General features: G+C 37.8%; 1 protein-coding gene across 1 annotated transcript in view; it reads right to left on the bottom strand.

Annotated features, from left to right (window-relative positions):
- Positions 1–2537, bottom strand: part of LOC110054502 (putative gamma-glutamylcyclotransferase CG2811) — a 3515-nt gene extending 978 nt beyond the window's left edge. The window contains exons 1-3 of the mRNA XM_020760833.2: positions 2443–2537; positions 392–613; positions 1–99 (exon numbers count right to left, since the gene is read on the bottom strand). The exon at positions 1–99 is cut by the window's left edge and continues 978 nt beyond it. Coding sequence (XP_020616492.1) covers positions 1–99; positions 392–583 — 291 coding nt within the window. The 5' untranslated portion in view covers positions 584–613; positions 2443–2537. The remainder of the gene's footprint in view (positions 100–391; positions 614–2442) is intronic.
- Between the last annotated feature and the right edge of the window lie 13058 nt (positions 2538–15595).

A 15595-nucleotide genomic window follows, 5' to 3' on the forward strand; every position in this document is an offset into this window, starting at 1 on the left:
TTCACATTTTGTACGTTTATACCATGTAGGGTGTCCTTCTAATTCATCCAGTTTACTAAGAACATTGCCGTCCACTTCATAGATCTCACCATGAACTTGCTGGTACAAAAAGATAAAAAAAAAAAAATACTATGTTAAAAATTAGTTGAAATACTTCTGACAAGAGGTTGACATCAAGCTCTAATTTTTCTGAGACAGTTACCTCTCTTAAGAATCAGAAAGCTGCAGTAGGGTCTTAGGGTGAGATATTCCAACAATGTCTCAGATTTTTTTCTTTGCATCCACTTTCAAGAAAATAAGTTAAATTCCCAAAGTATGCGCTGTTTAATGCATTTTAATCACGACTTTCTCATAATGTACATATAATTACAATGAAAATGTTTTTATTTACCTTTCCCTGACCTTTCAAAGGAAGCAGAAAAGGAATTGATGCATCAGTTCCCACCACAAGTGGAAAAGCGTCCTTAGTAAGTCCTGCTGTTACAAACTGAACCACGCCATTTGCTCCATTTTGCATGAGGTAGTGATTTGCAAATCCTTTTTTTAAGGTTCCATATACAAACACCTTAAATAATTCGGACATCCTGATGACTTCTTTATCTTTGTTGCAGACCTAACAAATACCAGATAATTATACAACTTAATTAGACAGACTATTACACCTGACAAGTTTTGCAATTTTTGCTCAAATTAACCAAGCTCCAAGCCCAGAGAAAACTAGTTGAGACAAGAAAATAGTTTCATTTTCCTGATGTACTGACTAAATTCCAAAAATGTTGTTAAAGGTTAAGTGCGTTTGATAAAACTGTCTTGCAACACTTTTGCCCAGGGTTGTAGATACATACAAAAAGCTGAAAAAATGGAGGTATATTGACGTAATCTTGAAAGTGCTCCAGATCTAACCACGGACCTGACATGCCAGACACATCCCAAGGAGTGACTTCCTTAGTTCGTCACAGTGAGGATGTGCTGCTGGATAGTCATTCCACAATTAGCTCAGGAGACTTTTCCCCTGAGCTTGAAAATTTGACATGGTAATAAAGTTTTATGTAATTTTATATGTGTACAGGGTATGGTTTCCAGGGTGAGGGGATTTCATCATAAACAGGCTAAGGCAGTTGATAAAAGTGCCATTTTTTTGGTAAATGACTTGTATATTTTCATAATACATTTCGGCTAACTCTTAAGCCTTCATCAGTTGAAAAACCGCTTGATATTAGGCACATTACTATCAGCGGCTTTCTCTAAAAGCTTGGATGTCTCTGATGGACCCGAATGCTGGGAATGATCACATTATCATCCCAGAAGTCTACAAGTGCCTAGCACCCACTTAAAATTCTCTTGCATGCATGCATAGGACGAAAGCTCAAGTAATCTGTGCATACTCAAAGGAAAACATAAGTGTTTTTCGATTTTTATGACGTCAACATGAGGACAAAAAGCAAAACTTAGTGAATTTTCTCTCATTTCCTTTGGGGAATTTTTTTTAAATTTGGCTCAGTTGTAACCACATGCAATTCCTATAAAATACCCATGTTTGTTAAAATCTGTCAGAGCTAATCCAATATATTTAGAAGAATGACAAATTACAGAATATTGGAAAAACCGTTTGAACAACCTTGACTTTTTACCAATTTGAAATGTTGGGCAATTTCATTTACATGATGTGGCAAAGTATGAAAAAATTTCACCGAAGGAAAGTATAAATATTAAGGTGTTTAGGCCAAAATGAGGAATATATCTGCCTGTCATTAGATGAGCTGTTGCCATAGTAACGCCTTAATCCAAAAATTGACAACCAAATAAATATAGGTTATTGACCAAGTGTGAGGTCAAGATGGCTGGATATTGGCCAAGTTCTTTTTTTGCGTGTTTATGGACCGAGACGGAGTCAAGGTCCATAAACACGCAAAAAAAGAACGAGGCCAATATCCAGCCATCTTGGCCGAACAAGCTTGGTCAATAAAGGATTTATTATATGGCTTTCGAGGAAATTTTTCTTGCGGGACACGGCGGGTAGTCCCGAGCGGGCAAGATAGCTTCATCTTGCCCGCTCGGGTAGCCAATCACGGCGCAGGATTTGTTTCATCTTGCCCGCTCGCGGAGCTAGCCATATAATAATAAGCCTTATTTTAACAGTATCCATACTGGTAAATCTCTACTGGGAAAGCTTTACGAGAAATTAACTAAGTTTCTTTTTCTTACTCGCGGTCTATAGGGAGGGTGTTCGTTAAAACTCTAGGGAGCCACCTTCAGCATTTACCCTACGAGTGATGATATTTGAAAATTCTCTCAATATTGCACGAGCCTTTAGGTGGAGAGCTGAAAAGCCTGAGCCCCGCTCCGCGGACTACCCTACAGAATACTCCGCGGACTATCCTACGGACTACCCCAATGGATTAACCAAATTTACTTTTACGGGGGAAAGAGACACAAGCCTACCTGTTCTCCACCACCTACACGATCATTACTGCATGAAAAACAGCCGCCATCTTCTTTTCACCGACTTCCTCGACCCAGTCTTTTTTCATTTTCGCCCCATTCTTTATCGGCCACCAAAGCCGAGTTAAGCCAAGCCTAAAAGCGGAGCTCACAGAAATAAATAAATAAAAGACTATTTAACCTGAAAGGCCAATCAGTGATCACTGGATCACTGGTATTAACTGGCGATCAGCATTTACATATAAAATACAGCTATTCATAAAACATTTACATGAAAAATTATAACCATTCTGGAGATTATATGAAAACAAGCATTTAAAAAGAAGAGCAACAACAACAAACAAACAAGCAAAAAATTGAACCTAATTTACGGTACATACATGATTGATACGGTCTTGATCCATAAAATGCTTAAAAATATGTGTTTTAATCTTAGAAAGAGTGTTTAATTCTCTGATCTCTCTTGGTAGTATGCGAAGCGTTCTCGATTTGATGAAGCTAGGCGCGCACGGTGGTCTCGGGTAATGTGGGACAAGGAACGCGGGCTCACAAAACGGCTGGAAAGGTGTCGGGCCTGTTATGTCGGGTCAGGGGCGGGGGAGAACACTCTGCGACGCCTGGCACTTTTTGTGTATCTGAATCATCCAACGTCACATCCGGTAAAAAAGCGCGCTGAGCGGCAAAATCATTTGAATATGCCATAATCGTTCTCTGCGTAAGTAAAATGGCAATATTTCGCAATCGGCCGGATATTTTAACGTTTTATTTGGCCACGATAAACAAAATTTTTCTCGTTCCTCGTCATATCAGTTTGTTTGAAGAACAGGACAATTATTAATTCAAAAACACGCTGTTTTGGAGGCGTGTTTTTTACGAAGTGTCGTCATTTCTTCCTCGCTGAATTCCACAGGAGTCATTGTTTGGGTTGAAATAATGAATTCTAGGCAAGTTGCACCCAATTCAAATATCCTATTCTCTTAGGTAGGCATTACACTAAGAAAAAAGCGCAATGACAGGTTTCTAAACATAGGGGAACCTAATTAACAAAAGCGGATTTTTAAAATTTACTGTTGCCAAACACTCGAGAGTACTTGAGTGCTGTTAATCGTATCACTGCAAGAATAGATCCACACACATACCGCGCTTTGCGGAACTTTCCCACCGATCGACACTAACACAAACTCATGTGTTTGCTCTTGACTCAAACTGGTGCCATAAAATACGTTACGATTGGTTAAGAACCTTAAACAAGAGATGTTTTCCTTAAGCAATCCCTTAACTGATAAACGCTTCGTTACAGGCAGGCCGTGAACCCCTTAAAAAAAGCAAGAGGATTAGTTTTAACGGCGATTCAGTAATTTAGACATGTCGTGGTTTTTTCTTATTTATAATCAAATTTATTTTTCCGTTTCAACAGTGTTAAATGTCAGCAACGCTAAGTTCCAATACCCCCCTTCCCCCTGAGGTCAAGCATGCACCTTTAATTTCTTCAAACCCTCTTATTTACCCTGTTTGCAGACCAAGTTCCTTATCTATTAATCACTGTCATATTGGCAACCCATTTTGAAAAGTTACTCATAAATTTTGCATTATATTTCAGTGTGCTTTCTGTACATAATCTTGCATCAAGATATTTCAATCTCTAAGGGAATGAGAGATTACACTAGCAATTCTGACAATTTTAATTTATCACTTTTTCAATACGCCATCTAAACAAACTGTTCGTAAACAGTAGTGAAATTTCATGCCCCTATATCTAGCCATAAAAGGAAGTCTGGGAACAGGCAACAGCAACAGTGACACTGCCAGGCTGGTGAATTTTACAAGCTAACGAACTCATGTCTAACAATGATGAGTGATGATGAAGCATGGTGCAGTGAAACTGAAGAATCAGACTGTGATTGACATTGTTAGTGTTAGTGTCGTGAGTGTGATGCTAGTGTCTGTGAACTTGGACGAGATCACCAAAGAAAGGTTCCGTACTAGAAGTTGACAGAGTGCAACAAGTTTGTGCTCAAAAACTGAAGAAGCTGGCTCAGACCTGTCTTAAGGCCAGCTTCATCACTACTTGTCAATAGTTCCTGACTTGTGTGTGTGGGAAGACTCTTTGTAATGACCTATATGGGGAGGCTCAGCTCAAGATGTGTACCTTTTTCAGGCTTCAGGTATACATGAAATCATAAAATGATAGGGATTTCACAAGTCGAGGTGTATGAAAGGGTAGGGAAATCTGTTATTTGGGGATTTCCATTCTTCTGGTTCTAAAATGTTGTTGAAAAGCTCTCACTTACTCTCCTCAGCCAGAATGAAGAGATTCCGTAATGTCGTTTATTAACGTCTTTCCAAGGGAATAGAAAAGGGATGCAGTATTCTTAAATAGGTTTGTAAAGGGGTACATGTACCCTTTTGCAATGCAAGTCTACAAAAGAGGTGCCTTTTCTATCAAAATGGTACAAAAGTATACAAAAGGGTAAGGGGTAATGGACCTTGAGATGGAGCCTCCCCGTTTAAAACTTTGTAGAATACCCCTCCCCGCTCCTTCTGTAACAAAGATGTTCAAATTAGTGTTTTGTGGAAAAAGGCAATTATTAAAAAACAAAACAGTGCCAAGGAATTGTGTGAGTGTTAATGCAAGTTTCCATTAATTTGTATTTTGAATTAAAATGGGTATAACATTATCCTAAAGTATAAATAACCATACTTGGCAGCTTCACAGAGAGACCCAAACTGATAATGAAAACATACGTTTTAACACTTAAAATTTTATTTTTGCCCCTTCCCTTGTACCTTAAGTTTTTTTTTAACTTAAATGTAGGTCAACATAATTTGTTTTCACAATTTACCACAAAAGAAAACACCTCAGAAAGGAGAATTATAGTTGTGGCGTCTGAGCTACATTTTTAAATGGAAACATTTCCCATAAAAAATGTCCAAATTATATTCTTACCAGTACAACAACATACCAAATATATTTTGCAGAGAGGATTACTTAATTAATAAAATTGATGTTATTTTCTATTTAATTTTTGTAAACCTGATCTTACAGAGTGCAACCTTTGGTTTAACTGGTTCACTTTCACTGTTAAGGAATAATTAAATAAATCACACCAGAGTGGCTTTGTATCTTTATATCCACATTATCAGTAGAGAAATCACACTTGTACAGGTCCACTGATACTCTTAAGTGTATGTTAAACATGGGAAAAGCAGGTTGCATCATCTAAATCATAGTATTGTATGCCTGTGCGGTGTGTATATGCCAGGAGGTAACCACCTAAGAAAAGACAGACATAAATTATGACATTGTTTCAATGACTCACTGTAAGTGGGTATTTGCTCATTTACCACCTTAATGAACAAGATATATTAATGTCTAATTTTTACCTCCGCTTTAAAATTTTCAAACCTACAGTTTGTTTTCGCTTTCAGAGAGGTTCTTAAAATTCACAAGCACACCACCCACTCCCCTCAGCCCCTATTCCTACTCTCCCATAGCCAGGATCCCATTTCAACCCCCCAACATTTCCATGATCACATGAAATCGCTAATTTTTTTTTTAATTTTGTTCCGTTAGATTCATCTCCATTCAGCCATGAAAGTAATGGTTGCAGATTTCTGTGAATTTGTTGGTCTAATTTATTAGTGCTCTCAGATTCCCACTTCCCTTTTGACAGAATTAAATTAATCAGTTAAAAAAATAAACTACAGTATACTGGAATACACTAGTATACCGTACGTACGTAGTTTAATCAAATTAAAGCAGAGGCAAACATTGAACCACAAAATTAATTTTTGGTATGAACGACATTAAGGTATAACTTACATAATTAATATCACATCTTTTCTATTGTAATTTAAGACAGTGCAGCTACTAATAGATTCACCGCAAAAACCTAAAAACACCGGTTTAGAAACACAGGTTAGTGAGGATATTGCTAGTTTTGCTTTTGCCACCAACCAACAACCACTCTGCTTTTAAAATAAATACATGGAAGATAATGACAAAAGCAATAACAAAACCAACCGTTGTCAATTCAATAAACACACCTAATTCCCCTCCAAAATTCTCTTCAACACCTTACAGTACATGTAAATGTCAGCAACATAAATTCAACTCAATGATAATTTTGGCATGCTACTAACATCAAATTTTTACCCCTTGATTCAGAATTTTCAGGAGTATCACATAGAATTCCACAATAGATTACAAGTGCTATTACCTTTGCCAATATCTGCATTAGTTCCGGAGATATTTAGGTTTAAAATGTGTAGAATATATGTAAATGAGAGGACTGGTGATTTCATGCACCCAACCCAATATTACATCAAGTATGGACCATGTATACAGCAGAGATCATTAAAACTTGGTAGCCTTAAAGTTCTACATGCAACACACTAATATGGCTATAAAAATTATGTTCCCAGTTGGCAACTCAATCTTTTCCAGTCCTCTCTAACCCAATTTCAATAATTCAGAGATTTTCAGCTCGAAAAATATTTAATAATCAAGGCCATGACCTTACTATTTAATAGGCTTGCTGGATCATGCAGATGAAGCACCATTGGCAAACATCAAAATGGAACTCCAAAGGTGGCCCGAAAAGACTAGAATATCAGGGAGGGTCTGAAACACAGTCTGTTGCCATGGTAACAAAACTGTTAAGCTCATATTATGAAGCACATCTGCAAATTGCATCATAATAGCACTGTCCCCAGGAGCCCATGGTCCAGTAATGTACTTGGACAATAAATTTCTTAACTTTCCTAGGGGACTGGATGATCTAAATGGTATGTGGAAGACTCCCAGAATATTTGCAAGAATGTATGCTATCTCTTTACAGGTATTCATACACTACTAACATGACTGACTTTGGAAAATATATATATATTTTCAACTTATGATATTTTGAATAGTCCCCTCTCCCATCTAACATGCTGACCTTCTTTAATTTGGTACATGAAATTGATAACAAGGATGCTACACCTTGGCAAATCGTGGGCCAGGATATGTTGCACAGTCTTCACATCAGATAATGGGTGTGTGCATATTATTTATATATTTATTAAACAGAGATCTCCCCATCCCATCTCTATGGAAATTCCAATTTTGATTCATACTTTTCTTTAAAACGTTTGGCTTTTGAGACCCTCCTCATCCTTGGAATTTCCAATAATCTCCTTGGGGTGGGTAGGGATATTTTCTAGAACCACACAATTAAAAAAATAAACAAACTTTAAGATAAACTGTTAAAGTATAAGTCGGTGGGACATATATACATTGATTAACTTATGAAGACATGATTGATCATTGCAACTATACACAACTTATGCAAAGGTGAAATTATAGCCTGAAAAAAAAAAAATAGGTGTGAACTGGATTCTAACCCATGACCTCTCTGATACCAAACATACCAGACTACAACATACCAAACTACTAATTTGTTATGACCAGAAGCATATCACGTGACACAGCTAAAGGAGAGTTGTTAAGATATCAACTTTTTTGTTCTTTCTAAAAGATCAATTTGAGTCTTCTAAATTAAGTAGGGCACTGCACTGTGTGCTCTTTCTACACACTCTTCCAGGCAGGATAGTAATACATATACATGTATTTTTTGTTTTTTGGAATATGCTGTTACTGAATGGTCGTACAAGAGGCACTAGTTGCTGCTGAGTAGTCTTAAAATATGTGAACTAAATGTGACAAAATGTATATTAAATCTGCACCAGCTCAGTATAATTTAATACAAAATAATTTTACTCAGCCGCAAAAAAATAATTGTTAGCAGCTGATATTACATGTACTTTGTGAAGGCTTCTGGAGGGGTTATACTTTTATAAAGTACCTGACAGCAAGTACTGTTTTGATTTACTAAAGCAAGACTGGAGTAGGAATAAAAAATATCATTGCCTTGATGATATAATACAGATAAAATCTCAAAATAATCAACAGTTACATGTATGCATGGGACTCTCAAAATGATGCCTGATGCTCACTGTAAATTGCATAAATTACTCCTATGATGTGCCAGAATTCCGTTAATCTGGTCACCAACAGGCCACAAAAATCTGACTGTACAATTAATAAATAAGAAAATGACTAGCCTGCGTGGCAGGCCGTAGAAGGAGAAGGAAAGGGTCAAAAGGAGCATGGGAGTTTTGGGAGGGGAGGAGGAGGGAACGTCCCCTTCCTCCACGCTCACACGATTTGCGTGCTCATTTTTTCCCCTTTCCCTCCCCTTCAACGCCTGCCACGCAAGCTAGAAAATGACCAACTGAGCTTTTGTTTGAGCCAGAATAGAGTGGCCATGATAACGAGGTAGCTGTGTTAACGGGGGTGGCCTTAAGGTGAGGTATGTTCCACAGTAGTGATAAAGATGATACTCTCAAACACCTGTACCCATAAAGATTTTGGAAAGTATATTTTGCATAATCATTTGGAGGGGGAAGAGGCAAAATGGAAATAAAATAGAATGGCTCTTGTGTACCAGAGACAACTCTTCCCCCGAGTTACCCTGGCGGAACTAACTTCACTTATTTCTTTGAAAAATTCAACCAATCGTTTTTACGAGGATCATGAACCAGACTAATGGAGGTGAGACAATTCAGGTGGGCAAGTTGACTCGCCTTGGCAGGTAAAGTAACCCAGGGGGGTACTCCCTTATATGGGCTATATAGGTATTTGCGGCCCCAAAGGGTATGGTTTTTCAGCTGTTTTGGTCATAAATAAGGTATCGATTTTAGCTGATTTTGGCCATTTTGGTCATAAATAGGGTATGGTTTTTGCACTCTAGCCTTGATATAGGTATGTTTCTAAAAATAAGCCACTTTTTCGTCATTATCGAAAAGAAAATCAACAAAAGCCCTTCACAAATTATCTTTACGGTAATTTAACATTGGTCTGAACTAGGGAAGTTATTATAATGCAGGTCTGATACAGGGTTTTGATTTAAGGGTTTGGTCATAAATAGGGTTTCGAATTTTTGGTCAGGTCATAAATAGGGTAGGGAATATCGCAGATTTTGGTCATACATAGAGTAAGGGTTTTGGGAAGCGGGCCGCACACCCCACCCGATTTTTCTGGGAGTACCCCCCCTCCCCGGGAAAGTAACCGACAACGTTTCTTTGAGCATATATAAAAACCCCTGGGCTCGTCTAACTGGAACAACTCTCAGCATGGCGAGTGTCATGTAATGCCTAGATTTAAGATTTAAAGCAGCAATTTGTATCAAAGAAGAGAAAATCAACTCGGCAAAACCCACTGTGATCAAATGACTGAGTGAAACTTAAACAAAGAGGGATATTTGTACTTTTGATTATTCAGTAAGAGTTATGAATGATCAAGCAGGGTCAACTTTTACTCGGCCTACAGGGGCTACATTTTCACATACAAACGCTTGATAAAGTTGCCTCTGGGGGGAGGGTTATCTCGGGTACCCGAGACCATATAAATGGGACCCATGATGCCTCAATGAATAACCCCACGATTTTTAAAGGGAAGGTCCTTAAACAGGCCCTTAACTTAGGGCTTCAATGGCAGATTCCTTCTGATGGCTTGGATTTGAATAATTGATTTAATTACTTTTACAGAGGACTAAAACTTAAAAATCTTCCTCGAATTTCGATCCAGCGAGACACAAGTTTCCATGCCGTGAATCAAGTTTTTACTGGGCGTTTTAAAAGCACTCACCAAAGAGAAAGAGACTGATGACCCCAAAGTACCAATATATATGTAATGTATATTACGGAAAACAACAACCTTCAACGAGAGATGTAGGAATGTGGGATACTGACCTTCAGCATGCGATCGAGCTTGTCTCCACTACCAATACACGTGTGCCAAGAGCAACAAAAGCTCTGGTGACAGCGACTTTCGGGGCTAAACGGCTTCTGTTAATTATGTTCCCGTAGTACACAGTGCAAACTACGGCCAGCAATACTTCATCCAGGTGGTTGTTAACATTATAGGCTGTTGCACTTATTGTTATCACCAAATCACGAACAACAAGAACCAAAAGTCGGAACAACAACAGTTTTGCAAACGTGGAAAATTCGCCATACGATGACAGAAGGCTCTCCGTTATTTTGCTTCAAAACAATAATAAACTTTTCTCTTTTCCCGAACATTTTCCTTAAAAAGTCAAGGTATTGTGTTTGCAACATCTTTCCATCCTCAATATAGAATGAAACGAAACTGATGGTTTACAAATTGAGGGAAATCGTGCCTAAGGGCTGGTTCACACTTTGACATAAGCATAAGCATAAGCATAAACATAAGCGTAAGAAAAGTATGTGTGAACCGGGGTTACATAAGCAGAAGCATAAACATAAGCATAAGCACAGAGAATGGAACTTTTTCCATTTTCTTATGCTTATGCTTATGCTTACGTTGTGAATACTTGAGTGTGAACCGGGCATACATAAGCATAAGCGTAAGCATAAAGAGTTTTCTTGTCAACGGAACACACAAAAATAAAATCCAGGCCCACTCTGTCAGAATCTCTCAGCTGAAAACATGGCGACGCAGGTGAATGAAAAGTTGGCGGAATCTGTCCGCAATTATCCTTGTTTGTACGACAAAAATTCGGCAGACTTTAATTCTTGTACAAGGTTATAATAATCGCCTTGTGTCTTTCTTCTCGTAAAAATGTCTCTTATCCAGACCTTTCTCGGGTTTCTTTGTGTTTGTCTTCTTTCTCGATAAAGTTTCATCTTCAGACAACTGTGAAGACAGTTTCACATTTCTGGCAGAAGGACGTCGGCCATTACTTTGGAAACAATGTCTGTCAAAAGATTTGCTTTGTAAACATTAGCACACACGTCAGCAGCGTACACGCTGCGTATAGTAGACGCTAAATTAACCAATCAGAGCGCGCGCTTTGCTTTAGTCATGTTATAAACATATTTTTCTTATGCTTATGTTAATGCTTATGCTTATGCTTATATCAAAGTGTGAACCAGCCCTAATCGAAACGCCACTTTTTCGCTTTGTGGACCTAGCTGCGAAGCGCAGTTTAAACCGGATGTGACGTCATTTTTCGTTGGATGATTCATATACGAAAATTTCAGGAGTCTTCTGCCCCGCCTCTAGTGTCGGGTACATGAAATTCTTGATTTCAAGGTTCTTGCAGCCACGAGCTCGCGTTTCACCATCTTCGAGCAGCATTTCAAGGCGGCAGGTATATTTTGCAGGTTGAAATTTAATTATAACTGGAAAACCGCTGGCACTAAAAATAATTAATAACCTTAATAGACTATGGCTGCCATACTAGCTACGAAACTACAACGACAACGGTAACCGGGCATGCGTTGGCCTAGCATGCAATGGGCCTAGAGCCCAGTCCTAACATACGATGCTACAACAACTTATATACTCGTCAGGGGTTCTTACAAAAAGCAAATCGCCTCCTTCAGATGGCGAAAATCGACGCCTTCTTTGGCAGTCTTCTAACTTGTTACGCCGTGTGCAGAAACCAGAGACTTCGTACGCTTCCCAATATGTTTGTGATCGCACTTGTGTGAGCGATGTCCTCATGTCCATCGAAAACACGATCGATCCGCTATAAGTACTTATCGATCGACACGCCGGGGTAATCAGATATTTGCGAAGTTTTTAAAAAGTTTACTGGTACCAATAAAACATTCTTTGCAAAAAACTGTAACAGTGACAATTTTATTAACTGCTAAAAGATAATTCAATCCTATACTAGTAAATTGAAAACTTGCAAAAAAGGAAATGCAGTTTTTCGCCCGATTTGTTTACTAGTATATTAGATGTATAATCAAACTAGTAAATGAAAAACTGGCAGAAAAGAAATGGAATTTTCCGCCCGGTTTGTTTACTAGTATATTGCAAGTATATTCAATACTAGTAAATGACCAGCTGGCAGAAAAGAAATGGACTTTTTCGCCCGATTGTTTTACTAGTATATTAGATGTATATTGAATACTAGTAAATAACAAACTGGCAGAAAAGAAATGGACTTTTTCGCCCGATTGTTTTACTAGTATATTAGATGTATATTGAATACTAGTAAATAACAAACTGGCAGAAAAGAAATGGACTTTTTCGCCCGATTGTTTTACTAGTATATTAGATGTATATTGAATACTAGTAAATAACAAACTGGCAGAAAAGAAATGTGCTTCTTCGCCCGATTGTTTTACTAGTATATTAGATGTATATTGAATAATAGTAAATGACACTTGTCCTCTCTTTATGAAGGGAAAACCAGAATTCAAAAAAGTCGCTTAAATCAAGTGAAATCAGTAAAATAACCACACCAGGGGCAAACAACGCGCGTATGGAATAAGGTACGCCATTTTTATTGAGAATTTTCACTTTTAACTACCTCTATGGATATCTTGTAGAAAATCCCATATAAACCCTTATAATTCGATGCCATATTGTGTTGCTTGTGTGGTTCAACAGAGAGCTTGGGCTGCCTGTGGTAAGATAATACGGTTGTTGCCTCTGATGGCTGGCGGTGAAAATGGTAAATTGTTTAGTGTTGCATTGATTTAGCAAAACCTTTTAAATGTACAAGGAAAACTGTGTTCCGGAATATCTATGTTCAGTTAGGAATTGACATGTACTTTAATATCTCTAGGAGAGATTTCTAAATTAGGTTTTTGTCAGATTCGCACGCCGTGACACGTAAATTGCCATCTTCAGCTGGTTACGTTGTATGAAAAGAAGAGATGTGAAATAATTTCATGTCAATTACATTAATTTTCTGACTTTTCGTAAGTTGAAACACACAGCAAAATATATTTCTGATAATCTGATCACTTCATTCAATTTTGTCTGTGAAAAATTCCTGCGGACTTTGGCGGGGTTCGCCAAAAAGAACGACAGTAGTATTTTTAGCGCTTCTATATCTAGGATTCAATTTCTTTGTGTAATTTAAATGTTGCCGTTTGTTCAGTGTCCTTTTACGTAACATGTTCTTTACTTTTCTCAATTTTCCGTGCTTTTCACGAAAATCGCCAAATTTAAGGACTTTAAGCTAATAATAGTAGTAGTGGAACTGTATACTACATACAAAAATAACTCCTTGCAGAGGTCTAGAAACGTTTGTTCCTTGTATTCGATGTTTGTTTTCCGCTATTTTAATTGCATAAAATCTGTATCAGAGCATAAGCTGTAAAAAAGCTCTTTCAAAACGCCTATGCCCTTTCGATATCTGAAGGTCTTATCCTGTCCATCTGACGCTGATGAACCACCTTTCACTACAAAAGCACACAGAGGAAAGGATAACCAAGATGACCAGAGATAACTTAGCTAAGGTCGAAGTTCGATTGACCAATGCAAGCAAAGGTAATTTTGTTCAAGGAATCGTCACTGTATAAACTCCAATGTCCGTGCTCTTCTGCTTGCGCTAGAGTCACCGGCCTTTGAAGACGTGTTGTGCAGAGCTGTGCATATGCAAACGCTCCATGTACCTTGCAAACTTCTCAGATAGGATGGAAGTGGGGTGCGATCGGTTACTGTACATGTAGTGATGTTTCATTTAATTTGATAATTCCTATTTTCTGGAGAGGAAATTTGCTTAGGAGTAAACAGCGAAAGTCCTTCGATGTAGTGAAAGAAGAACGGAGTCTGATGATAAAAGGAAAGTCCGCAATCCATTAGTGTTTTTTCCGGCCAGCGTAAAAATGTTTTGATCTGTTCTGTGATTGAATTAAAAAAATTGGACTTTTCCCGGCCTAAATTCTTTAAGATGGCCTGGTCACTGAGGTTCCTGCGGTGGTCTGAATTTGCGGTAAATTCAACTGCATTTCAATCACAAAGTCGTGATAATAATTATCTTATTGACCAAGCCTCCTCGGGACCATACTACTGGAGCAAGAGAAAATGAGATCATGGTCTTTGACTGGAGTCGATAGGAGAATACAGTAAACACCCGCATATAAGAACACATGATTTCGGGGTTCAGGCTGATCTAGTTCTTATTTTGTCGGATGCTTAGTGAGAAATTGGCCTGAAGATGTTCTTAATATGCTCCTAAACTTTGTTTCAGAAATACTACACATAACATGTTATTAGAGGTTTAGTTAGCATATTTATTTTAAATAAATAAGGAAGAAAATAAATCAGTAAATCAATAAATAAAATAAAAATCTGTCAGCTGGTACACTAGTTAACATTAACGAGTAGAAATATAACATTAGTTTTAACATTTTTTCTTATTCCAACACCCTCCCTTATTATATAAGGGCATGTTTTATTTTTCAGGCTGAACTGGTTCTTATATCTATATGGATGGTGCTTTATGGGCCAAATTTCAGCTTGATGTTCTTAATCCATTTGTTCTTATATGCGGGTGTTTACTGTATCTGTTAACGTTCGCGGTCTTACGGAATCCTGGGGTTCTCAACAAAGTTCAGTAATGTTACGGCGAATCTGTGTCCAGAGGTTCAAACCCTTCCCACTTATACCGCCACCATTTTTGACATGAAAGTTCTCATAAAATGCTAGCCCTTTGGCTATTGGTTAAGATATATTTAGTTCAGCTCCTTTCTTTTGTGCGGAGAGAACCCGCGCAAGGAATTTTTCATTCGTCTTTATAATACAGTTATGTGATGCTCCGCTCGACCATAAAGTGAGTGGGAGTTTTTCTACATACTAGTTCATTACCCTCAGCGTTCTGAGTAGCTATCCACTTGTGCTCCTGAGTGGAGAGAGGCACTGTGAAAGTTACTTTTAAAAACAGCAGGTCTCGAACAAGGACCGTGTTGGATCTCAGATTTTTTCTCATGGATAGCAATAAGCTTTAGTCTGAAGTTAAGATTGTACCATACCATGGAAACGATCGTTCAGCTTTGGAATGTTGTCTTTCTCTGGTAAAACATCGTTTTAAAAAATAGGTCAACTTTGAACAATTTCACGATACTATCAGTTTGAAACCTTTCAAAACATCCTATATTTCTTCTCACCCACTAAATTTTCTTTTGTCGATGGAGAATCTTGGCTTTCATTTTCGTCGTTACTAAGCAACCGCTACAAATCAAATTTTAATTTTAATTTATTTCAAATACTTTTGGTGACAATTTTTAAAATTCAGAAAACTTATTATCCTTGCATGTCAAATGTTTTGTTGCTCATCTGACAATTCAGATGTAAAACGATGCATCATTCACTGATAAGAAA

The sequence above is a fragment of the Orbicella faveolata genome, unplaced genomic scaffold, assembly GCF_042242905.1.
Source record: "Orbicella faveolata isolate gen_17 unplaced genomic scaffold, um_ofav_v1 contig_13, whole genome shotgun sequence".
Lineage (NCBI taxonomy): Eukaryota > Metazoa > Cnidaria > Anthozoa > Scleractinia > Merulinidae > Orbicella > Orbicella faveolata.